This window comes from Maylandia zebra, linkage group LG14 (assembly GCF_041146795.1).
Source record: "Maylandia zebra isolate NMK-2024a linkage group LG14, Mzebra_GT3a, whole genome shotgun sequence".
Lineage (NCBI taxonomy): Eukaryota > Metazoa > Chordata > Actinopteri > Cichliformes > Cichlidae > Maylandia > Maylandia zebra.
In genome coordinates this window covers 13,374,044-13,400,813 of record NC_135180.1, presented here as the reverse complement: position 1 = coordinate 13,400,813, position 26,770 = coordinate 13,374,044, and the positions used below count along the sequence as shown (strand labels likewise).

Sequence of the window (26,770 nt, the reverse complement as noted above, 5' to 3'; positions counted from 1 at the left end):
TTCGAAGGAAGGAAGCCAGCGAGTCCAGGCTCTGCACAGCAGTAGCCTGAGACGGGAGCTCAGGAGTGATTCCATGTGTAAGATTCCTTCCTTCTCACGGACAGTGCTAATGAAGTGTGTGCACCCTTTGTTAGGCGGGCTTAGCATTATGGCAAGCATTTACTGCACAGACTCTAGGCTAGAAAGATATTATTTTTTTAAAAAGAACAAAAAGAACATAAAACATGGAAGGGATGAATCTCAGCTAAGGCCATGAAATAAATTTTGAAGTATGTTTTTTTTCTGTAATTTTTCAAAGTTTGATACATTTCCTATATATAAAAGTATGCAAGTAGGAGTACATCACCATAAAGTTATCAGAGTCTTTATCAGAGTCCATATCCACTGTCATGCTCTCTTGTCTCTGCTCTGCTGAATGCAGATGAGGGAGGAAATTAGCCAGTGTGGGAATATCAGAAGAGACAGATACCCATGTCACCATGTAGCCTAATAGAAAGACTCCTGTTTTCAATTATAGCCAACTGTAATGATGATGCGATGTGAGCAGCAAGACAATAGTACAACTGCTGCTCTACAAAGTCGCTGTCTAGTGCCTGAGAGGGAGTGTGGGGAGGGAGACGGGAGAACAGAGGGGAGGGGGTGTTGAGCTAAAGAGTTGAGGAGGAGGCAGAATGATGGGAAGGGATGCATTGGAGGAGCAAAGTAGTAAAGTGCGAGGAATAAACCTTGTTTTTTAACATCTTTTTAAGGACATTCACACACTGTCATGTGAGAAGAAGGAGGGGGAGCAAACCTAAATCAAACATGCACAAAGATCTAAATAATGGCTTAAAATGTACTTTAGCAAGTAGTGTTGCTGTGTCTTGTCTGACAGAACACAGACAAATCACAAATGAGGCACTCCAGCTGTTGCTTTTTTGTTTCCTTTTCTCAAATCTACTGTGTTGACTTCTGTTATTACTGCTGCCAAAGTCTTCATTGCAGTTCTCCAAGGGACTGGAGAAGCTACCAAGTAGATTCAAACACAGCAAGCTTCCAGCTCTCTCGACCTATTTTACTCCCACTCCACACTCTATCTGTCTTGCTAACCCTAGCGTGACCCAAACATGCAGCCAGTGAGTTCGATGTGTTTTCTATGGACATACAGAGAAGGTATGGAGGCTCCAAACCAAACCTCAACCATGCCAGCCCTATGAGGGAAGGAGGGGCCCCTTTTTGAGGAAGTCATCACAGAGTCCAAATAACAGGGCCATCTCTGCCTGGGGCCCGCTGTCAGGCCAATGATCGATGGCCTCAGCCTCAGATGCCTGCCTTAACTGGCCAGTGGTGAACAAAGAGGGGCAAATATAGAGACAGAGAAGGGGTCATCCCTTCCACTGAGGGACTGACAGTCAGCCAGAGAGAAGGATGGAGGGAGGACAAGAATGAAGGAGGGAGGGAGGTAGTGTAAACCCCAGCATGTTGATTGCTAGTCTCCTCTTTGATTCAAAAAACAGACATGTCGTGCTGTTTTATTTCGTTTGTAACATGTCCAGAAATCTCCAGCACTGAGACAGCGCTACATTTTAGTGATTGCAGCTCCCACAGCTGTGGCCACAGGAATGTAGCCGGCGCTCCTCGCCTCCTTCCTTTCCTCTCCATCTTGCTGTCTATCTCTTATTAAAGTCATCTCTCGTTTCCTCACCTCTGTGCCTACCCTCATTCTCTCAGTCTTTCTGTCCTGAGGTGATGACTCTGGCTCTTGTGAAGTCTCTGATTAACACTGAGAGCCATTTTACCAAGAAGGCCTTCTTCCTCTTCACGTTCCTCTTCTCTCCTCTTTCCATTCTTCAACTTAGCTAGCATCTGTCTGAAGGGGGCAAAGCCCAGGCTAAGAGCACAACCCGAGCTATAAGCTTTGCCAATGGCCTGTTTTTGACAAACCAACTGCAGTGGCCAATGTCTCCCTTTAGCAAAGTCCCATCAGTAAATGAGAGGGGGGAAAAAAACGATTTTCAGCCAGTCTGCTGTCCCCTTCCAGTTGACAGTGGATAGCTTATTTTAAAGGGTTTTAACAATCGCTACTTTCCTTCAGCTGTGCCAAATGAGACTGACGAGACCCAAGCCCGACTCCAGATGTGCACAATGAGAAATAGGCAGTGTTATTGTGTCATCTGGCAATTTGGATTCTTTGAACAGTTTATGAACACGTCTCACAGGAAAGCCATGAAAATTGTCAATTAAATACAGTTTTGAGAGAATGAGGGGCATTGTTGGTAACAAGTGAGAGCTGAAGCCCTGCTTTTGAGTGAGAGGGAGGCCAGTATGAGAGCAGATGAGCTTTTCTGCATTTGCTATATATAAGTCAAATTAAGCTGAGTGAATGTATTTGACCTTTCACCCAGTGACTCTTTTCTATCACACTCTCCAACTTATTCCTCGTCTGGTTGTAGTATGCCTTTAACTACCCGTCTGTGGAACTGTTCCACATCTCCACCAACATAATTGAATGCAGTTTCACATATGCATTCCTGTTTGTTTCTCCCTGAGAATGAAGACTTAATTTTTCTCTTATTTGTGTCTTTGAGATTGTCACCTCTCAACTGTTCATGCATACAGCCCATTCTCCCTTGACTCTTCTTTAATACCCAGGCTGTTAATCCTCATACAGGTCAGAATAAGGAGCATGAAAAACTTGATTTTTCAGAGGTTTATGTACAAAAACCAACCTGTTATCACAAAACTACAGGCATATGTTAAAGGTGTAGAGGTCTAGCTTTAGGTTTAAGAAAAGGTCTTATTTTAACTTAAAATAGAGTATCCTAAGATTAACCCAACATCTTGAAAAAGAAATCCTATTAGGGTGCACTGTATTGAAATTCCTGATCAGGCATCCATATATGACACGTTGGTGATGGGTTGAGTTTTAATATTACCTCACACTGTGTGTCAAAGCACCACCACCACAACTTTCATCTAATTAGTCAAAATTATCATGTCAGGAGAGCAACAGAGAGCAAACTGATGAACTAAAAACACTGAATTTCTGTCAGTAAGTGCAGTTAATCTTAACTTAAGCCATTTTATTCTAGCAGAGGTGCATGTAAGAACATCAAGCTAAAGTCACACAGCGCTGCAGACTGGTCAGTAACCCCCTGGCAACCAGCAGTCGCTAGGGAAAATGTGCATTCACTAAATCCAAACCAACTTACCAATGAAAGTTTTAATTTCATACATCTGAATTTCAGACTGTAGCGGTTGCTGAAGGTCACAAGGACTTTTGCCTAAACCACACAGACAATTTCCAGCAGTTTGAATGTTTCTAAGGCGCACTGTGTGTTTCCTGCTGTGTGCTGTCTGTGAGAAAGAAAATCTACACATTATATCCGGATTCTCCCAGGATGGGATATAAAGGCCTCAGTGTAATAACATTAAAAATTCATCACTTTCATTCAAATGCACAATAAACTCAGTTTATGCTTTTATTGTTGAGTTTTGCTGTTTGGGATTACAAAGAATTAATTAATTAGAATTCATTGTTTAAAGAGGACGTTACCTTAAAAACTCATAAGGGAAAAAAAGTCACTCGTCGGTGTAAAGTACATAATGATAAATGAACCTGTCTCTAGTTTACTTTACAGGCCTTTAATCTGGTTTAGACACTCTGAATAAGCACCTTAAGGACTTCAACTTTAATTAATGATTCTCTGGAGAGGTGACCAGGGCAGCCAATAATTAAAGCTGTTTTTCCTCACTGTGTACCTCACAAAGATCCCAATCATTTATGTCCTCCTCCTCATGTTCTTGTAGCCCTTATTTCTTTGCGGGTAGCATTATCTTTGGTCATTGTATAACTTTGTTTAATAATGACGAACATACTGCACTGCAATACGTGTGGTATCTTCCTAACTAGTTCAACAAGTTGTAGTGTATCTTCTTTCTCTCAGACGTCCAGACAGAGATAATTAACAGGAAGGAAATGATTCAAGTCTGTGCAACAGTGAGGATGATGTCTAGAGGAAATGACCACCGATGACCAACAGGAGAAGAGAGATGACTGAGTTCGAAAGGTCCTGTGTACGTGTTTGTGAGGTTGATGCCTAAGCATGTCTGGCAAAATACAAGCTTTGCTCTTGACTTTATTCCATTCAGGTAAATGATATAATTTAATGAGCAGTGTGCACTGAAGCATGTGATGACCACGTCTGAATTCCATCATAGAAACATGATGCCTTCAAGAACCAACGGTGTAAAAACAGGATGTGTGGTGAAATCATAGACTATGCCTCTATGCTGAGTCCCACCCCACAACGGCAGTACATTTTTAAGAAAATACTCTTATCACCTGAATTTAGCACCCTTGGTTATTTAAAAGTGTAGACCAATCACACGGTACACTGTGAGAGTCAAAATGTTTGGTGAAAATGATTCCTGATGCCTGATCCATTGACATAACTACGTCGCATCTACATCTCGTGCATTCTTAACTGTGGAACCAAATGTACTTTCGGATCATTCGGTGTATCTAAGATATTATCTGATTTTCCTGAAAGAACTTGGAATCCAGTTTCAGGTCAAGGTACATGGTTGTTTAGCCCTTTATTGTTTTCTGTCTCTCTCCATTGCAACTGCTTACATTACATTCATCTGTGTAGCTACAAAGCTGCAGGTGGGCAGCATTAGAATGCTGAAGGAGGACTGCTGATCACATTAGATTTTGCACTCGGTCGGTGCATTCATCAGTTGGTGCGTGTTTGTGTATATGTGTTTGTGTGTGGCAGATCATTTGGTCCGCTGCTTTAAGACAAAGGGGGCCCTGGTCCAGTTTACTCCCATGGGTAGGGTACCTTTTACCTAAAGACAGAAAGACAGAAAGAGAAAATGACACCACGCAGCTTGTCGGGCTCTCCAACATTCACTCCTCCACACTACTTTATGGGAGGGTCAAGGTAGTTAACCAGTGGCAGGCGTTCAGATGGGTTCTGCTCTGACTTCAAACAGGGAACATTATGGGCGTGTGCGCTCACAGGATATTGCACTGTAAGGCCACTGAACACGGCTGGGTTTGAGAGAGGAGGCTTTGTATTGAGCCCATTAGAGTCCTAAACCGATACTAATGAAGCCGTTTCCTGTACAAACGGGGCGGCTCGAGGGAAACTGGTTCGAGTTTTTAATAAGACCTCTCCAATCCCAGTTAAGATGCTGAAATTTTTTATCTGGGTACTGAGTGGGTTAGTACTGGTTCCAAGCCGAACCTCCCTTTGGAAAAGTTAATTACACATGATTAATGGAGCGTTTTCCTTCCAATGATATCTGTGACAGCACAAAGCTGTCGTAAGGCTTGTCAGGCCCAATTCGAGCTGAATAAGTATTTATGTGATCGCATGTGATGGGCCTCCTCTCACCAGCACCAGCCCTCATCAATCAAGCCCTGCTGCTCGCAGTAGTGGGAAATTGGTCTATCAGCGCGGCTACCCCCTCCACCCCCGCTGCCACCACTGCCACCGCCACCTCCCTCCCTCCCCATTCAATCAGGCCTGAGGCTACAATGCTTCTTTAGCTCTTACTTCTGACCAACGCAGGGGTCACAGGGGGGAAAGTGGGAGCTAGAGCTGAGCCCATCCATTACAGCTCTTGTTTCTCTCGGTGGCAGCCGGACGACGGGATTCTATTAAGAGCTCCGTCTATTCAGCACTGAGATTACACCAGGGCCCTCTCTCCAAGCACACCTCACCACCAACCCCCGAGCCCTCACCAAAACCCTATACCCACCCTCGGGGCCTTATAGCCCTCCCCACCACCACCACTGCCACCAACCCACCTCAGCTCTGTCGTGCTTCCCCTCCCCAGTTCCACCCCCCTTCTACACTTCCCCCTGCTAGTGTTTTTTCTTTCTTTTTTTCTCTTTTTTTTTAAACAACCACAATGACAATAATCACAGAGAGAAAGATAGAAAAGAGAAAGAGACAGAAAGACAGGAGGAAAAGCTTGGGGTAGAATCAGAGCAGACACCCTAACATGAACCTGCTCCTGCTTGGGATGTGGACAAACACACCGTCTGCCTGTCTGAACAGGATTTGGCCTAGGAGCCGCACACACTTAAAGGGAATGTACACACACACATCCAGAAGGCATAAGCATACCCTCCATCTCAAACAGACACAGAGCTTCAGCACCTGGCTTGAAGATCGGGACAATCTTCCCTTCAGTATAAACACACTTAGATGGGTAACATCACAAACGCAACTCTGCTGCAGTTACGTCGTAAACACCCACCAGCACCAGATCAAACTGCCACTCCTAAAATGTTTAAGAAGCTCGTTTATCTCCCGCTGGCCTGAAGAGACTCTTCATTTACTTAATATGTGTTAGCTCTTGAGAGAGAGAAAGAGGGGGGAGTGCTGCTGGGGTCGCGCCCCGGCTTGGATGGATGGGGGTCTTCCTGTCAAGGAGAAGGAGAGAGACAGCGCTCCTGTCAAACAAACAGAAATTTAATACGTTGCTTTCTATCAGGATGTCCACAGTGTGTACATACTCTCTTGGGCTTGATTATGAATAACCCCTTCTATCTTATAAACAAGTGGAGTGAAGACATTCATCAGGGATAGAGAGGTAAGGGTGTGAAGGTGGAATGTTCCCTCCTCCTACGAGAGCCAACTGCTGTATTTCTGCAATGAAGGGGATGATAGAGCGCAAAGTACATCAGAGAGGAGACAAAAAAAAAAAGCTGAAAAAAGAATGGATGTAGAAAGATCTAGGACAGAAGAAGCAAAGGATTATCATTAAAAAAGCGAAAGGAAAGAACAGACAAGAGGAGGAAATGTTTTTTTGTGTGCATGGAGAGGGCACTCGGGGTGGGGCTGTGTGTGTGTGTGTGTGTGTGTGTGTGTGTGTGTGTGTGTGTGTGTGTGTGTGTGTGTGTGTGTGTGTGCGGTTTCACTGCATGGTTTGGAGTTTGGCAGCTCACATAGGGGTTAACAGGATCGGAATGCTTCTTCAGTGGCAGCGTAATCAGCACCAACTTCCTCTAATTCAGAAACCCTAGGCCTCGCTCTCCGCCTCTTTTGTTTCAGCCGGTGCTGTGCTGACAGCGTGGAGGAAGCAGCCGTCTGACAGTCAGGGGAGATGTTGAATGTGCATAAACATGGTTTCCAGGGAAGCAGAAAGAGAGAGTTAAACTGACAAACTTCTGGGTGATTATTGTGTCTGTGTGTTGATGGCCGCTCGAGCTGTCTGTGCACCTAGATATACGTGGACTTGTCAGTATGTTTTGGCGGTGTTTTGCCCACATTGCCGGCCTCTCCCAGGGGGGAAAAAAAAAGAAAAAGAAAAAGCAAGACGTGAGTGAAGGAGGCCGTGTGAGGGATACTCTGCACACTAGCTGCCAGGCCAGTCATCTCCAGCTGCCAGCCGGAGACTTTTGTCTTTGTTAAATGTTCTGTGACAATGAGATTTTCCAAAGTGCCACCAAGATAAAGAAGTGGATCGAGAAGGGTGGAGGTGGGAGGAATGGGTGGTTTGGGGGGTGGGGGCTCTGATAAGAGCTGAGATGGTCTGGTCATAGTCCAGCAGCCCTTCATCACTGCTGCAGCCCCAGATATATCTCCTCTGTGTCTCCGAAGCACTCACATACACACCTTCATCATTATGTCTCTCTCACGCCTTCACAAACTAATACACATACCCAACAAATGCACCCAATTTCAACACACACACGAATACACCTCTATTCCATCACTACAGCTCTAGATCCTCAATCGATCCTCACAGCCCCTCGGCCCCTGCCAGACACCTGCAGGTGATTGATCCCCAAATCAGTCCCTCACAACCCCAGTGCCATAAAAACCATAACAACCCATCATAAAAGCTGATTTATCTTCACCTAGTGCCGGGCCTCACAGTTAGAATATTAACCCAAAAGTGTATGACACCGGGATGATTGGTTTGGAATTGAATGAACTTGGGGAGTATCGACGAGCTTGTCTGATGGGTCATATCAAGTCTGACTACTGAAATGTGCCAAGTGAGATTGCAATCTCTCAAGCCCAGGCCTTCTAGAGACTTATACACAAACAGGAGGAGTTTTGTTGGACTCTTTGCATTTATTCATGTAAGTCTGGCTCTGTGTCTGGATGACTTTCGATAAAATCACAGATGTATTCAAATGTATTAAAGCAGACTGATTAATTATGCTCCTGTTCACGTTTATCATGAAGCAATGTGTCAGTATAAACTAGAGCTCATATGATTTTACAGCATTTTGAAATTTTAAGTATATTATATATGAGCATGGTGGCTCAGGGGTTTGCACTATTAGACCCTGCAGTCAAACCCCAGTAGGTCCCTTCGGTGCAGATGTTCTCCCCTTGCTTGGCTTCTGGAGCTGGGTTTTTTTTTTCTTCTCATCCCAGGGCCCACACATAAAAACAAAAAAGATTCTTAAACTTTAAAGGTTCACTTCTTAAATAAAGGTTTAACACCGATAGGTCAACTACATCACTTTCCTCCAGCCTTGTAGATATTTTATCGTAAAAGCGAGCGACAGAAAGGTTGCATACAATATGAACGACGCGTCCCTGAGTCTGCTCGACATGACAATCGTTTTTTTTCCTCCGTTGTTTTTGTTTTTGACTTTTTCTGTGTTGTTTCCGTGTGTGTCCGTCCATGTGTGTGTTCCTGCAGAAAATTGTGCCCAAGCCACATTTTAATGAAAGCTCTGGATCAGAGCGGTGCCAGAAGCATGGTGTTCTGGCAGCAGCATCAGCATGTGCCCTGTACTCCGCAGTGCAACAAGCTCCTGGGTTAAATATAATCCCAGTCTAACTCAGGGGCCTCTTTGATGCTACTGAAAGCCAGTGAAGCCTTTAATGGGAGCCACTCTGTGTTCCTGTGTTATGTGTGAGCCGCTCAGCTTTCCTTCATTTTAAGGTTGTTGCAACTGATTTGTTGTTTTCCGAGCTAATTCTGACTTTAATCATGTCCACGTACGCTGTACTGGGTAGCAGATTCCTATGCCTGCATGTGCGTGTGGTCCAGGTATTCCTGTTGGGAGGGGGTCTAAATGTGTTTAGAAAGCCACATTACTGGGACATGTCTTCCTTACAGGGACTAAGTTAACCTGAAAATATAAGTCTTTTGCTTTTTTTTAGATGAATAGAGGTTTTAAGGTTAGGTTAGAGTGAAGCAGCAGTTATATTAAAGGTTAGTGAAAATCTCCAGGAAATGTAAATCAGTGTAATATCCTCTTGAGTCACAACTATGTGGGTTTCTTTATATGTCATGATGAACAGACTGAACACACTTCCACAGTCTGCTTACACAAGAATACTTTCCTCCTTTCTCACTTTTCAGTTTTGACTACTTGCAAAGTTGAATATAAAAATAGCCATTATACACTCATTTTCCCCTCTTTTTTTTCTCTACGACACAACAAGCGCTTCCCCCCCCCCCCCCTTCAGTTTGAGAAAAAAAACTTCCAATAAAAGCGAATACGCAGAAGAAACAGAGTGCCTGTGTTTGATCTGCTGCTGGGTTTTTTATTTAGATTTCTGAGAAGTATCAACCTATTTTCAGTTGTTTCCTGTTCAGAATCAAGTTAGCTGTTATCACAAGGCTGCCGGGATCATTTTCTTCGGTCGCAGCGAAAAGCTGTAACGTCCTTGTCTGATATCCACCAACATTAAAATATTAGCCTTCCAATTGGACACGGTGTGTCAAAGGCAGCTTGTCACAGTGTTACAGCTGAGTCCTGACTTTAAACGTGAGAAGAGAGCTCAATAAATGTAATGAATGTGTGACACTTGGACATCTGAAGTGCCGTGTTCAGTTCCATACCACTTTTACCTCTTGTACATAAAAAGCCTCTTTTAAAGATGATATCTATGAGCGTTTTAGAGCCAATTTGTTCTCCCTGCGGCAAAAGGCAACATGCTCTAATTACCTCCCCCCACCTTCTCCACTGAGGCTGGAGGTGGAGGTGGTGGGGAGGTGTTTAAGTTTCCAGTCTGTCCAATGCGTATGGGAGCTGTGTGCCCACTGAATTTATGTTTCACAAACCTGACCTTTGACACTTGTGCAGCTTTATCACACCCAATAGCCCAAATACAGTGTGTCCCTATATGCCGAGGCTCTGTGGAGGAAGTGTCTGTGATTACCACAATCTGTACTACTTTGTGTACATCACTGCCAGCCCTCAGCCCCGTCTCCACTTCTCTTCCGCCTGACAGACTCTCAAGTCACTTAGGCCGCCATTGCTTCCTTCAGACAACACCATCAGGTTGCCTAAACCCAGTTAGCTTTGCATCTTATCTAATCTCACATTCGCCCTCTCCTCAGATTGTCTGAAACAGTTTAGTCCCTTACTGTCCCTTGTAGCACTTCAGCTTCTGCAGCAGAGATTGCCTCTCAGTTTGTTTGTTTTTTTTCACGTTTTGTGGTAATTCTGTTGTTTTTGCATTTTGGAAATGATTTTTCTTTCATTTAATGTTTCGACTGAGAAATCCGTGAGTAATCCCACTCAGGGCATCGTGTCACTGAGTGGGTCACTCAGGGCATGAGGCTTGGTGTTACTTCCCAGTTTTGACACTTTCAAACTTTAAAGTGTCGACTTCAAAACGATTAAAAAATACACCTACCCACAAGGACACAAATGAAAGAATCCTCTACTCTTAAAAAAAGAGGAGAAAAAAGAGTGCGCCCTGGATTATGAGCTCAAAGGGAAGCAAAGACAGTGCCAAAGCGAAAAAGACCATGTGCTAATTCAGCAAACACACCGGGCTTGTTCCTCGCAGGCCGCAGAATTTGTCAAGAAATCATCCCTCGCTCTCTCTGCCGGAATGCCTGCCTGACCCCCGGCAAATGAAAATAATCCAAAGTAATTAGAAGTGAGCCGGTCTGGTCCTGAGAGCCCCCGGGCGGCCGGGTAAACATGGCGGAGGGTCCGGGAGGGGCCAGTAGAGAGAGATGGAGGTGGGGGTGTGGAGGAGGGAGGGTGCTGACCTTGTCCACATAAAGCAGTGATTTATGAAGTGCAGGGCACAGCAGCAGGGCTTCTGTCTTCTCCCGCAGAACCAAATTACTGAGGTGGAGATTAACACGCCGCTCACAACGGGCCTACTTCCAGGCCCAAGGAAAAAATTTTATTTACATTTTCTCCTTTCATTTCCTTCGCCGTGTTTTAATGCTAATTGGCACCGTGCACATCCTCTATTAATAAAGACTCTTGAAACTGCGCCACTCATTCTCCTGCGCGCACCTATTGCCTGATGAATGCGCTAATTAAAAGACAAAGCCGCAGAGTGTTGTGCCGCCTGGAGCCTGACGTCTCTTTGAGCCCCGGGTGACTTTTTTTAACCACTTGATTGAATCGCCCCACATTTAGGCAGAAATAAAAAGCGAGGGGAAAAGGTGGTTGTGTGTGTGTGTGGGGGGGGGGGTATATAAAGTCACGATGGAGACTTAATGCAGCTTTTCGCCGTGTCAATAGGAGGTCTCGTCATGAACAGTGGAACTATTTCATGTGGATTTGGCCGCGATATTTTCTTTCTCTCCCCTCTCTCTCGCTCTCTCCTGAAGGATGTGCTGGAATGCACCACACAGGCCTTCCCAGTGTTTCCATGTGGCCCCTCGGCTGCAGCGGGTATAGGCTCTCCAAGTTCGCTTGCTGCTGGAGTCAGTTTGCAACCCACACGGGAATCCCCCCCTCTTCTCCAGCATGTCCCATCTGACTTTGCAGAGCACCGAAACTTAAATCACTTTTCTTTTTTTTTTCTAAATAGAAGAAAATGCTTAAAAGATATTTAATGGATTTTTTTTAAGAAGAAGAAGGAAGTGTGTTAGCTCATGAAGCCGAATCTCAGATAATATATGAAGCTGATTGATCTTATAAACAAATAAAAAGTGTCTACATGCATGTGTGAATTTGTCTTTGCGTGACCGAACTCCTAAAAACAAACAAGAAAGCCGCAAGCAAAAAAAAGGGGCCTGTTTGAGCAATTTGAGACTCCTTTTCAAGAATTTCACAGCACTTTAAACATTATCCGGATGCTGTACGTTTTAATCCTCCCCAATCAAATAAGTATGAAACGCTGTGTTGCATGATATAGTCGGAACTAACATACCCTGAAGCCTGCGTGTGTTTGGTTTGTAATTTGTTGATAAACAGCTTTTCCACCTCGCCATCCCACCGTTTGTCACAATCATTATGACAAAGGCGTGGAAATAATTCTGATAAAACGGGTCTATTAAATCCGGGCACATCAGAACGGCGTTTACGGCAAACAAAATATAAATTAGAGCAACGACTCGCAAATCATTCTCGCGGTTTATTAAAGGAACAAGTGTTTTAAATTCACCCCCATCGGTCTGTTCAGCGCGGACTCGAGAGCTTTTTATGGCAGCTCGTTCAGGTGATTATATATTCAAGTCGTACACATCTTTCATGGCCCACCTAGCATCTACACGCCTTGTTGTGTAGATGTTTTGCGCACAAGATTGAAAGTCAACAAAAAAAGTAGACTTATAGCAAAGTAGGCTCGTTGCTGGGCACTTTTTTATTATTATTTGTAATGGATTTTTTTATTGTGTTATTATTTTGTCGCGTGACAGCTGGAGTCTGTTTTCCCTTTGCTAAAATATCCACACAAACTTAGATCGCTCGTGTGTGTAGAGATGACGCAGTGCAGCTGCTCAGCGCTGTCATAAATAGACATTCAAATCACCAAATTATACGTCACAAATGTGCAGGGTTTTATTCTGAATTTGTTTGTGTCGTGCGGGATTTTATTATGAAATGACAAAAGTCCGTGCTGGGTTTAGCTCACTTGACAGCAGCAACAAATCGAATCACCTAATTAGTTGCGGGGTTTTTTTTAACTCTCAAGTCTCCACTCACACTTCTTTAGTGAGGTTCAGTTCAGCTGAGCACGCCATCTCCTGACTGGAAAAAGAATTGTAGCTTTTCCTTCACGTGCCCGTGCATGGAGATGGGGAGTGTTGGTAGGTGGGTCTGTGTGTGTGAGAGGGGGTTGGTGCGGGGGTCATACCACCGTTACCCCAATTTACCCCCGGTGATACCACAAACCCCGAGAGTTTATCCTCTTTTTCTCACATTTCCTCCTTTTCACAAAACCCCTCGCACTTCTCTCTCTATCAGGATCCTCGATCAGGACTCGGAGAGGCTGTGAAGCAATCACTTTCCCAGATTACTTGTATTTAATACACAATGCATCATAAAACAAATCCCTCATCCTGACAGGAAGAAAATAGAACAGCTCATTCGACTTGAGCTTTCCCAATTTATGGCTAAATTAAAAAGGGTTCCAACAATGGACAAGTCGAGGAGAGGCAGGAAATCAATGACCGGGCGGACCGGGGTCTCTCCTCGGTTCTCAAGGCGCGCGAGACGATGGGAATCGGTGGCCGGGTCCTGCCTTATTTACACATGATTTTTCCTGTCCTTCCTGCACATTTGCTCCGCGATTTCGCAAAACAATGGGTATTATCTGGGATGGAAGGTCAATGTCACAGTGTAAGGAGTTATCCATCATCATCTGCTCTCATCAGCCAAAGCCCCGCTCTCTCTGGCTTTATAAGCTGCCTAATAAACTCCGCTCACTGACAACAAGGACGTTTCTGTGTTATTCTCTACCCTTGTCAGATTGTTCACGGTATCAGTTTCAGCTTTAAACTGAGAGATTAAAACACACACACACTCAAGAAATACAATGTCCAACATTTGGTCTCATCTTGATGGCAAAGCAGATGCACGAAGGCGCACGCGGAGCTAAAAGGTTCTTTTTTTTCTTTTCTTTTTTAACGCAGATTCAGAAATAACTAACCCAAGCTGATGTTGAAAAGTAAATGTGTTGTGTTGTATGTAGAGGTGAGCTTTGGAAAGCAGGTGAGTAGGCCAGGGTCGTAAGATGTGGCGCATGGGCATCAAATGGCCCGTATAGAGATTCCCAGATCTCAGTGTGTGAGAACAATTAGGCTGTTTATTATCATTACTACTATTATTACTAATATTATTATTATTATCACTCGTCCCCCCTGGCATACAGCTCAAGTCTGAATGATAAGATAGCTCAAATAAGAAACGTGTAACACACTGCAGCCCCTTTAAATTCAATTCTTAATAACGACAAAAAAATGTCGAGAGGTTTAAGAAAAGGTGGATAATAATTCACGACTTTGATGCGTATGTTCCTTCATTAAATTGTGCAGACTATGTGTGTGTGTGTGTGTGTGTGTGTGTGTGTGTGTGTGTGTGTGTGTGTGTGTGTGTGTGTGTGTGTGTAGTTCATCCCTTTATAAGCCCCCATCCCGACCTCTCCCTGACCCCGCTCACCCTTTCCAACCCCGGGCCTCTGTCACTTTAAAATTTACTGCGGAGAGTAGTCTCTGCTTTCCGGGGACATACATGTGTAAAGACAGTCTCCCTGCTTGGAGTCCCCTCTCCTTTTTTCTTTTTTTATAATAAGGATGGATCATCCTTTATTTTTTCTTTTCTCTCTTTTTTTTTTTTTTTTTTTTTTTTTTTTTTGAATGAGAAACATCACACACAAGTATCCGCGAGGCGCAAAGTAGGGAGGCGATGCCTGAAATCTCCCCTCCACCCCCCACCCCGAATATCTCCGCTATCACACAGACGACACATCCCGACTGGCTGAAGAGGAGGAGGAGGAGGTGGTGGAGGGGGGGAGGAAGAGAAAAATGAAAAGTTGAATGGCTACTAGAAGACACCTGGTTGCGTCAGGACAGGAGGGGTGACAAGAGAGGAGCGGACGAGCCTTTCGAAGCGCACCGCTGCGAGAGAAAAAAAAGTTAGGATCAAGTTGATGCACCGGAGGGGATTTCAGTTCCGACGTCTGCGGGACAGCGAGGGGAGAAGCGCGGAGTCGGCGCTGTCTGTGAGACAGTGTAGTGAGAAGGGATTTACTTTTACCGAGCGAGCCGTGTGTGAGAGACAGCACACAGACACACACACAGACAGCGAGACAAGTCGACTCGTCCCGCGGATTGGAGACCTGAAGAGACCGAAAAACAACCGCACACCGATCTTTTTTTTTCTTTTAATGTGTCAAAAAATCTGGAGAAGTCGTCATTAGCAAAAAAAATATTTTTCTACTTTTATTTTTAATTCCCAGGGCGATGTTTTTGTATTTTTATTTTTTTTTACGGTGTCACTTTTTACTCAGTTAACCACCGCTGTTATTATCCCAAGAGGCTCAAAGTGTGGCACGCCAGTTTAAAAAAAAACGAGTCACCACGGTAAGAACACGCAGACTTTTATAAATAAAAACTGCTTCACTGAGGTTTTATTTTTATTTTTTTACTTTCTTTTTTCTTACACGCAGAGAAAGAAAAAGCACATCTAGGAGTTTATTCGCTCATCCATCTTGCTGAACTAAGTTTGACGTTTAAATTATTAGTTAAAAGACTGCGGTGTAGTTTACAGAATACACGACTAGGTGCTCTCTTAGCGCGGACAAAGGGCTTTATGTAACCTAAATATTTATTCAGCAGCAGGTTACACAAAGACATAAAGACAGATTTGTGACCCTGAGAGAGAGATTCCGTTTTGCATCCCAACAATCGGCTTGTCTTCATAATTCTTATCACTCGCGGTTTCCTGCAGTTGATTTGTTCCCCAGTAAAGTTTACAGCCGCGCCATGAAAAATGTCAGAGCGCTCGCGATTCGTTCGAGTGGAAATGCTGCGCGAATATTTTGTAAACGATAAAAGTCCACCGATGATATGATTTGCATGATAATTCACTTCTATTGTGTTTGTTGCTCTTCTGTTGATTTCGCCAATGAGAGGAACAAAGCTGTCCCCCTGGTTTATTATTGTCACAGCCATTGTGTGTGTAGTTTATTATCTTTTACTGTTCTTGTTGCAGTTAAAATGAGTAACGTTTGGTTCATTTATTCGTTGCAACTACATTTAAAGAAACGAATTTAAACGTCAGCTAGAATCAGGTTAAATGCAAATAGATTTTTTTTAGGGATGTATTTCATTTTGTGGCAGATTTTTACATTTCTTTTTTTTTCTTCCTTTCTGTAACAAAATAATAAAGGTGCGATCGGTCCAAAGTGAAACTGAAAGAAACCTTTGCTAATATGAAATGAATGCATATAATAATTCATGTTTTTATTTGTTACTGAACCTACTATTTGGCCTTTTTGTCTTCCTTATGTACTGACTTATTGACGTCACTTAGCATCTTAAGAATATTTATGAATATGATTTCCATTTTTATTACTTAAATGGTAATGACATCATTCTTCAACAGGCCTCTGAAGCTTTAAAAAGGTCTCAGATATATAATGAAATTACTTTGGTACTGAATGCTTTTTTCTCTTTCTTTTCATTTATATACAATGTTCACTGTCTTATATTCAAAACAATACAAATAATAATAATATTAAAAGTGTGTGTGTGTGTGTGTGTGTGTGTGTGTGTGTGTGTGTGTGTGTGTGTGTGTCAGAGAGAGAGAGAGAGAGAGAGAGAGAGAGAGACCTGCTCCTAACATTTGAGTTCTTTTCTCTGTGGGAGGTATGTGGTTAGTCAGTGTTTGGACACAGTAACCTGGACTGATACTGATCAAAGTCTGATCTCTTGCTCTCTCTCTGTCTTTCATTCCTTGCAGATCTTGGATGGGTCAGGCCATGTAAAATTCTGCGTGGATGCCAGCAAACCAGATATCGGGAGCTGGCTGAAGCACATCCAGTTTGCCCCTGCAGCCAAGCAGCACAACCTGACAGCGTGCCAGATAGATGATCAGGTACGAGGAGACGGGTCACTCGCAGCCCACCTGGCAAAACAACCTCAACAAAGTGCGAGATAAATAGGATGTGAAGGAAAGAGAGAGGGAGAAAACATCTGCATGACTCGATTTTGAACTCCCAAATGCTGATGTGTCTTTTAAATGTCTGGCAGGATGAATCAAGCATTTAAAATGCACTCAGCCTTTTTCTAAAGCCAGAAGGCTTCCATGTATTTTCCGACGGCTGTCCCGTCTGCGTGCTGCTGTGTTAAAAGGTGTTATTGTGATCTAAGTCAGATAGCCCCGAGAGCCGCTGGCCCACCCTGCCTTTAGTTTACTCACACACGCACAGGTCTTATGTGACGTTGCACCATAGAGACTCCTCGCTATCTGCGTGTGTTTTCCTTCTGTAATTGTGCACTGGCTTCTGCCGTGCGAGGACCACAGGGCAGGATCAGAGGCGGCCCGCCAAGATGATAGTGCCACACACTTCCTAGTCACGCTTGCGATATAAACTCCTAGATATGCCAGGAATGTCACCATCCTTTTGCTGCTCACCTGGCTGTGCAGAGGTGCGTGCTGTATACATGGGGGCCTGTTCAGCTCAGCAAAGCCATGGCGGTGGCTCCTCCCACACAGAAACACACACACACATACACACATTGGGACAGGAACACAAGAGGCTAAACTTTATTTGACGCGTGTGCGCAGCATACCATCGCATGACCCGAATAAAAACCATAATCTAGCTGGCGTGTTTGTCATCACTTCTCACTGGTGGTCCATTTAAATTTTCTGCTTAACGTCGCCCATTGAAATTTCTGCAGAATCTCCATTATAGTGCTTGGTAACATGCTCTAAATACAGCACTCGCAATTAGTGGTAATTAGATGCAGAAATTTCTCACAGTGGAAAAGATGCACCGAGTTTGCCTTTTCCCTGAAAAAAAAAGAAAAAAAAGGTGATCGACATCTTCCAAGAAAGATCTGGCCTGTTCTTCTGTCAGACATGTATGTTTTTGTTCTGTTCTCTTCCTCACAAGGACGAGAGAAAGGTGTATCACTTCTCTTAGAGGGATAGAAGGAGAAGGCTTCCAGAAGTACTTAGCCACTCTTTTTTAAAAAGACACAGAGAGACAAACAAGCAGAGGAGAGCTTTCCTGAGCTGCCCTCTGCACGAGGTGTGACTCGCTGTCAACACTGTGGTTCTGCTTGGGTGGCTGTGTAAGGCACCGACAGGTCACGGACATGGCTATGATGAGGTGATTGTTAAGTATTACACACTGTCACAACACAGCACAATGTGCTGTCTTTAAGCCTTCCGGCCAACATCGGTGTTTTTGAAAACACAGTGTAGCGTCTCACAATGCCTGTCTGTATCTGTAAAATGAATAGACTGAATAGGGTGGTCAAAGCTGCTGTCAGTTTTTGGTACTGACTGTGTGCGAGTGTGTGTGTCTGTGTGTGTGCTGGTGCTCATGAGGGCTTTTTTTGTGTCCCTGTGTGCACAGACGTTTATGTTCATTGACTTGCTGTGAGTGTGTCAAGTGTTTTATTGTGTCTCTGAAGTGTGTGCCCACACCTGTAAGTGCCTGTGTTTCCTACATGTATGCATGTACGATTGTGTGTGTTTTGTGTGTGTGTGTTTTGTGTGTGTGTACCCACACGCACACTCTGCAAGGACTGTGAATTGTTCACTGCGGTTCAGATGACTCCCCGCGCTCCTCATTCTGAGCTGGAAACGCTAAAACACACAGTACCTGATTCCAACAGGTTTTTACTGCCACAGAGAAGTGCTGACTCCAAACGCAGCCTGAAACCACACATTACACAGTCGCCACATAACGTGTAGCATCACCAGATTTCCACAGAAGAGCCTGACTAAGCTGCCCCGGGCTCATACATTTCTTGTTCTGTAAAGTCGTCCTTCAAAACCAAGTTTAAACAAATCGTCCCTTGCCATGCGCTCAACAGAGATGATTTGTTGTACGGCCTGATTTTAAGGCAGTGTCATACAGCGACAGCAATTTCCAGGCGTGTTGGTCGTTATTTGGGCCTGGTTCTTTTCAAGCCTCAATTTAGCCCTGCCAGCGTGAGTAAAACTGGCCTCCGTCTTCTTATTTCTGACCCAGTTCTGGTTATCATAAAACTTTATGAGCAATCTCAGGAGAACGTGGGAGCGAGAGAGGAATGAATGAGGGAGCAGAGAGAGAGAACAACGTCTGTTTATTTCTTACTAGAGGAACTGTTCGCAAGTCCACTTCCCCTTTCTCTTCTCTTTTTCTCTCTCAATTCATTTGTTACTCATCTGCCATCCTCCATCAGGATAAACGTCTTTATTTTTACCCCTTTGCATGGAAAACTTGAGCGGACTGTGCAGGAAGTAATAGAGGACCTGCAAAGGAATACATTGAATATTTTTAAGTTTAAAGATATTGCGCACTGTGTGTTCAGCTGTTGAAATTTAAAAAGCTAAAGTTGTTCTTTAATAATAATATTAGCTGGACTTTGAGCATTCTAAAAGAAATGAACAAGGACAGCCTTTATTTGGGTGACCTTTCTGCTTTACTACTTTATATATTTGACACGTCAGAGTAGAAAGCAACAGGAAAGAGCGGAGAGGGAAGGCGATGGCAGGTGTCACAGTCTGTGAGTCACACTGAAATCTGTAATTAATCCAGCATGCTTCAGCTCACAGGTTTGAATTTATTTAGAAATAAGAAGAGCTGTATTAAGAGAGCCAAGTATCATACATGCAGGTTCTCATTTTATTTCTAAATGAATGTGAAACTCTTTAAAGTTGGCCGGTTATATAGTTTTTTGATGTTTGAAAATTCCTACCCCAGTGCGCAAGACATCCTCGCTCGCACGCTAACGCACACGCAGAGACGATGCAGCCTTAGCGCCGCTTCCACAGATCCATCCACGACCAGCACGTTTTGTTGTTAATATAATCAGGGGAATTAGCGCTTACAAACCCTCCGCTGTGCTCCTGACTCTACTGAGTCAATTGAAGGGAAAATTGATTAAAAGTGTAATTAACATCATCCAACGAGGCCCGAAGAGCCTTTTATAAGACAGTGCAGAGGGATATGAGCGTTAATCTCATTCGCTCTATTGATTCTCACTCAGTATTGAGTGGGATGGAGTGGCTTTGGGGCATATTAGCAAAACACTGACGGCCATTCACTATGTAAATACACTGGAGGTGATTGCAGCTCAGTGAGATAAAGGTATTGGACCACATTCAGCTAAAAAGAAGAGATCAGATCGTGCAATTCCACACGATTTAATGCTTCATATGACAACTTTAGAAGATTTACAGCCTTTTTTTAATTCACAGATGTAACTTTTTTTTACCTGACATTGATGCTATGCCACTAAAGAGGTACCAAAACAATTTTTGCTTTTGCTTTGCTTCCTTTGCATGTAAGGAAGCCAGCATGTTCATCCAAATTGCTGGAAGCAGCTGCACATTGTGTGCTCATACTCTTTATTGCTATCTAAGTCACGAAATGGTTTCATTTAGAAGCCAAGCGATGGTAACTGCCAAACATACTGTACATGTAGCATGACCCCGCTGGAGAGGCCACAACACATGTGGACATGTTGCTGTTATGCAACTGCTGACTAAGCACAATGTTGTGGTCGATCTTCTATATTGTAATTATCCTTTGCACTTTTTTTTCCCTTCTTTGCTTAAAAATAAACAGCGTTGGGGAAATGTTTGAACCGAATGCTCGTATCCGATGTTGCTTCTTTAATTTAGTGTGGCCCCGTGTTAAAGTAGCCTGAGACTTTAAGGGATTTTTTTGTTTTTGTACTAAAACAAACAGCCGGACTGAGAGTTTACTGGGACGGGACAGCGTAGGTTAACATACCTGTTGAATGCGGTCTGTGTGCAAGAGGGCAAGAGGAATCCGCCAACAGGGTGTGGACACAGAAAATGTGACTGTGTTTACTCTGCTAATGACTAATGGTGTCAAGGTAATAACTTATCCAATTATAGCCTCTGATCCTCGTGTGGTTTTAACCTTTGACAGGGAGAGTGTATGACAGAGAGAGGAAGATAAGCAGTGACCTAATAAACTAACGCATACAGACAAAAAAGGCAACATATCCTTTAAAAAAAAAACATGCGGAGCTCTTTGTATTGATATAAAATAAAATGTTTAAGAGAAGATCGGGGTGTTTTTGGATAAAACATGAACTAGAATCTCAACACTTTTTATGGTTTTCGGTGTGAACTCAAACACCCTGACTATCTTATCTCTAGCATTATCTTAAGCCACTGTTTGACTGCTGGAAAAAGAAATGTTTGTGTGTGTGCATGTGTGTGGCCATGACATGCTAAGGATGACCCCAAGAGTCAAAGACGGTGTGTCCTGTTTGGGACACACAGTGACTCGCTGCCTCTTTGTTTACGTGTGTGTGTTTTCACTGTTTATCTGTGGCGACCCTCAGGGAAGGGGTGGAGCCGCTGGGGAGAAATCCCCCTCCTGTTCGTAATCACCCTCTTGAGTGTGCTTACGCTGCTCCAAGAATACACGTTCTTGTGTAAAGAGTACAGAGTGGGTCTAATCGAGAGAGGTCAGAGGTCAGATTCAGAGCCAGGAGTGCTTCTTGCTGACAGAGACTTCGGTATGGCTGTTGTCTGCTGTTTGCTGCCGTTCTTTGTGGACTTTTTTTTTTTGTATTTTTTATGAACAAATGTGAAGAAATTCAACAGTGTCCGTTAATTTTTATGTTCTAAGGCTATCGTCCAGGGATGTCAAACTAATTTAACATCGTCAGCCTTAAGTTAGCCAGACCAGCGAAACACCCCTCTCTGTCAGTGTAAATACATTTAGCTGAATGCATAATCCCTGACATGTCTCAATATAAGATAAAGAAGTGGGATTCTAAAGAACATCTCAGTTTTCGACATGATAAAGGTATAAAAAACATTCCATAGCAGATATAGTCGATACTGGGAAAACCAGGAACTTCTCTCTTGTCTTTCAATTATTTATCTATAACCTATTTATTTGCTGTAGTATGAATGGCAACCGAGGAGGTCTTTATCAATAGAATCAGAGCTGTAAATCAATTGAAAATACAATTAAAAGTTCAAATTCTGTGCCCTCCTTCACATTTTCCAAAGCTTTCCAATTGGAGTGATTCTGGCTCTTGGGCCTTATGTTTGGCACTTTAAACGGCGCTCTGGTGACTTTCCAAAGAGCCTTCCTGCTCAGTCTCAGTATCAGTCTCTCAGAGCGGAACCCCTACAGTCCCTCGAGTCTGTTTGCGCCGATGTCTGATTGTTTCTGAATCACAATATTTTTGTGCCCTTTGAGGCCCTTTGAGAGCCCCTTTGTCTGTGCGCCCATGTGCGATCTACAAAAAAACGATCCAGATTCATGCACATGCATCTCTGGTACAGAGGGCAGAGTAGGGTATGACAGAGATTATAGTTTTGGGACCCTCACAGTTCACTTCTCTTTATTCATACTAGATCTGCTTCCTTCAACATAGCAGGAAAAACATTCCCCAACTTTTAACTTTAACTACTGGCCTTCCTTGTTAAATGAAGGCAAATCAAAAAAAATTCTCAAATACTAAAAAATAAATAAATCATAAAAATGGATTCCATTTGGTGGTTATTATGTAATATGTCTCCCCTGGTCTGGATAACTGTAATGACTCCGGTTCAGCCCTGTAATGGGAGTCAGACTTCCAGGCCCTGTTGCCCTCCCACTGATTTTCTTGGCAGGTCATATTCATTTAATGCCTGAATTTAAGTCATACTTTAATGCTACCACAGAACTACATGAGTTACGATGCATCAATCACTCCTAGGTTATTGACACACAAGAGCTCTGCCTTGGTCCGGCCGACTTACTTAAGCTCCCTGTACTCCAGCGACTCAGTAGTGTCACATTTAGTATTATATCAGTTGCCAGAAGTAAGAACAATGACACAAATAATTATAGTCTGAAGCATACCTCATGATCTTTATTGTGACCGAGATGTTTATCTTAACTCTCTCAGGAGCCACGGCGGCTCTTGTGTTCCCCCAGTCAGGAATTCCCTTCATAAGCGGCGTATCGTGACCTGCGCCTTCCCAGAAGCAACTCTCTCCACCCCCCTGTCGCATTTCTAATAAATTCCTCTATCATCATTGTCATGTTGACACAGCAAAGGAAGGTAATATGTTAAACGTCCAAAGCGTGCCAAATATAACTCCATGTGTGATTGTTTCACAAAGAAAGCCTATTGTGTGTCCAGGGGAAGCACCACAGTCCCAGGGACTCTCATCTGATTCTTAAATATGACTTGCCCCACTCAAAATGCACGGTCCCATATTTAGCCGTAGCAAAACTATTTATGTACAAATGCTGTACACGTAAGCCAGTATAGGTGCATTAAATAACACAAACTGATCACACAGCTGGAAGTTTCTCCTATTGGGAAAATGGTCAATCAACACAATGCTGATTTTATAATAGTTCGTTATGCTGGCTGTTTGTTTAATTAGCTTTCTCTCCACATAGTCGTTCCCACTTCCTGCCCACTACAAGCATTACTGTGTAGAGTATTTACAGACGAGTATATTTATTCAGCAGTTGTTTGTGTTTTCTTTTTGTATTCATGAAGATGGATGCCTTACAGGATGAGTAATTACAACTTAATGACCGTGTGTATTTTCATGTATACGTCTCTTCTGCGTGTGCGGTGGTGCTATGACAATCATGTGTGTATGCTCATGCCTGTACAGTACAGCTACCTCACGTGACCTCTGCAACGCTTTCCTCGTGCTGTTATCGGCAACCTAGAAGAGACAAGTTAACACAAAGTGACTGACGCAACATTTTTACTATAAAACAAAGGACTGAAGCAAATTCTTTGATACGTATCTGCGGGGCTCTTTTGATTCAAGGGTTGATTTGAAAACTTCTGCTTAAGTCATAAAAATATTTTGTGTCTTACAGATATTCTACAAAGTCACCAGAGAGATTTTTCCTGGCCAGGAGCTGCTACTTTTCATGAAGGCTGAAGAGTATTCATGTGATACGATGGCTCCTGATATTCATGGTCGGCACCTCACGCATGCACAGACACAAATATTTTGGTTTTTTTCTCTCTCTGCTGTAAACATATCTCACAAATGTTTTTTTTTCTATGTTAATTCCCCCCCTCCCGCCCCGACACCTTGCACTACGCAGAGGAGAGGCAGTACCGCTGTGAGGATTGTGACCAGCACTTTGAGTCCCGAAACCAGCTGCTGGACCACCAGAAGAAGCCGTGTGGGATGCCCCCCTCCTCCTTCCTGAACCCAGGTTTGAATTTTCATTATTATTACTTTTTTTCTACCACCATAAAAATAGAGTTGTACAGAGTGTCGAGAAACATGTGTTGCTGAACTGGGACCAAGACACTAATGATCTAAGTGCTTTGTCTCTCATCGGAGCAACTGAAAATGAGATCATAGAGTAGTGCTCTGTGGAAAAGGTGAATCTGATCTACGCTTTAGCCATGAGGACGACTTTAAAACCTTCCACTTTCGAGTGAATGAAGCTTTTTTTGAGCTGCTTGTATAACTTCTTATGTAATCTAGGAGGCGACAATGACCTGAAAGCCCAAGAACCTCAAGACTTGCGACCCCTCCACATGTCCCAAGGACTACACGAATGTAAAGAGTGTGACCAGGTCTTCCCTGATGTTCAGAGGTAACTGGATGGACACATTTCATCCCATAATTTATTCGAGCAAGTGCTGACAAACAAACATGTGATTCAAGACAAATCCTTCCAATCTCATTGTCTTTTTTTCTTTTTTCTTTTCTGCAGCCTGGAGGCCCACAGCTTGTCCCACAGTGAGGAGAGAGAATATAAGTGTGACCAGTGTCCCAAGGCCTTCAACTGGAAATCGAACCTGATCCGACATCAGATGTCGCACGACAGTGGCAAGCACTACGAATGTGAAAACTGCTCAAAGGTAAAGTGATGACTGTTGAAGGGAATATTTCATGATTTGGGATGCAGATATTTGTGCACATGTGTCCCCTCTGCACATTTTTTTAGAAGCAGATAGTAACCCTCCCGTGTGTCTGTGTGGTTCCTCCCCCCAGCAGGTGTTCACAGACCCCAGTAACCTCCAAAGGCACATTCGCTCGCAGCACGTCGGGGCGCGTGCTCATGCCTGTTCTGAGTGTGGCAAGACGTTTGCAACGTCTTCAGGCCTCAAACAGCATAAGCACATCCACAGCAGTGTCAAGCCCTTCATGTGTAAGTCACTAAGACCCTACCTATGTAAGTCTACTCAGTACATTATAAGAATAACAGTAATGACATGCTTTGGCTTGCCTTCTAATGTGTTTTTTGGGGGGGGGGAAAATCACTTCATCCTTCTGCAGGTCTTTTTCTCCAGAACTAATCTTGTAATGTTCTACAGGGTTTACACGTGATAATATACTGCAGCGAAGCAAAGACGTTTCTTTAGAAAGGCCCATGCAGTCTGTTTTCTGCACCAAGCCTCGCACACTGCTGACATAATAATAACAGCATTTTAACGAGCATGTAATTCAGTTTGAATCGTTGAATCTTTGTCTAACCTTGATTTTGCTTGTAACTGTGATTTAATCTAATGTTTTGTTGACATACATCTTGCAGGCTTTTTTGTCTCGTGTCTTGGTTTCTTTATTTCTTGAGCACATACTTTCTTTTTTCGTATTTTTTGGGGTCCTCGCTAACTCCTGCAGGATCCAAAAACCTTTGACCTTTCACACTTTCACCACCTCACACAAGAGATCTGATCTCCATATCCCCTGAAGCATTATGACCTCCACCCTCTGCCCCTTTCCTCTTTCCCCTGTTTTATTTTTTATTGTTTTTTTGTTTTTTTAAGTGGGCTCATACAAATCTGTGCACATTAAATACATACTATCTTTTTCTTTTGTCATGAAAACACACAGACAAACACATATAAATAAATATCCATATACTTAAGCAGGAGTGACGGCATCTCCAGTGAAGACTTCAGATTTCCCTATCTCGTCTTTTGCCTCCAGAACACGCACCATTCCTCACAAATAGCAACCACATGTACAGCCCCTCTTCCCTGCGCTTCCTCTGAATTGGAGTCCATTTGCTATAATCAGCAGAAACTATGCAGGTTTAAAAACAACTAATAGCTGTCTAAAAAAAGAGAGAGAGACAAAGCAGCCTCCAACATGATGGCTGCCTGGGAGAAATCATATGCGAAGTGCCTTTTTGTGTGAGTGCTCTTGTAGGGTCTGTATGCATGCGCTTGTGTGTGCATACTAGTATTCGTGATTTAGTGCACGCAGTGTGTCAAGGATGCGTGCATACAAGCTTTTGTATGAACGGGAAGCACCCAGAGGTGCTGGGTTGTTAATTCCCACACTCAAGTGAACATTATTTATCTGCTGCACTTTTCACAGGAGCATGTTTATAATATTTTGTTTTTCAGTTTATTAAGCGCTGAAGAATACGCACATGTGGTGAATCCTGCCCCACAGTGTGAGTGTGATGCGTATGTTCTCAGGATGTAAATGTCACAAGAACTAAACTGAGTCAAAGGGCTTTTTTCTTCCAGTCTGCTCAGGCTATGTGGGCGTACTTGTATTTAAAAAAATATAGTCACAAGGAGAGATCATTAATAGCTCTTGTTCCTTCTTTTTTTGGCTAAAATTTAAAATTTCAAGCAAATTTAAAATACAAATTCTTTAGTGTTCTTTTAAACAGTTTAAAATGGCCTAACACACCCATGGTGATGATTAGGTAACGCTTAGAGAAACTGAGAAACTGCTGTTTCATGTCACAGTGCTAGACGTCAGCTTCATTGGTTAAATTGACTGAAAGGTCTGGGCTCAGGGAATTTTTTTTCTTCTCCTTCTCCTTCCTCTGCTGCTGCTTCTTCTTCTTCTTCTTCATTAGCCTGGCTGTGTCCAAAAAAGCTTAGCCACAAATACCCTTATTTTAATTTATTTTTCTGGTTCCTGAAAATTCACCTTTTTTTTTTC

The 26,770-nt window shown here is 43.3% G+C and overlaps 1 protein-coding gene across 13 annotated transcripts in view; it reads left to right on the top strand.

The window, feature by feature from the left end:
• mecom (MDS1 and EVI1 complex locus) overlaps positions 1-26,770 on the top strand; it is a 125,772-nt gene that overhangs the window by 83,467 nt on the left and 15,535 nt on the right. For 4 of the 13 annotated variants that reach the window (XM_023152822.3, XM_004561383.6, XM_004561379.6 and 1 more), the window contains exons 3-8: positions 16,631-16,765; positions 23,718-23,820; positions 23,952-24,065; positions 24,344-24,455; positions 24,576-24,723; positions 24,857-25,037. In XM_023152822.3, coding sequence (XP_023008590.1) covers positions 16,631-16,765; positions 23,718-23,820; positions 23,952-24,065; positions 24,344-24,455; positions 24,576-24,723; positions 24,857-25,037 — 793 coding nt within the window. Of the gene's footprint in view, positions 1-14,562; positions 15,250-16,630; positions 16,766-23,717; positions 23,821-23,951; positions 24,066-24,343; positions 24,456-24,575; positions 24,724-24,856; positions 25,038-26,770 lie in introns of those variants that run through there. The other 9 variants (XM_012921893.4, XM_004561382.6, XM_004561385.6 and 6 more) reach the window with 4 other exon arrangements.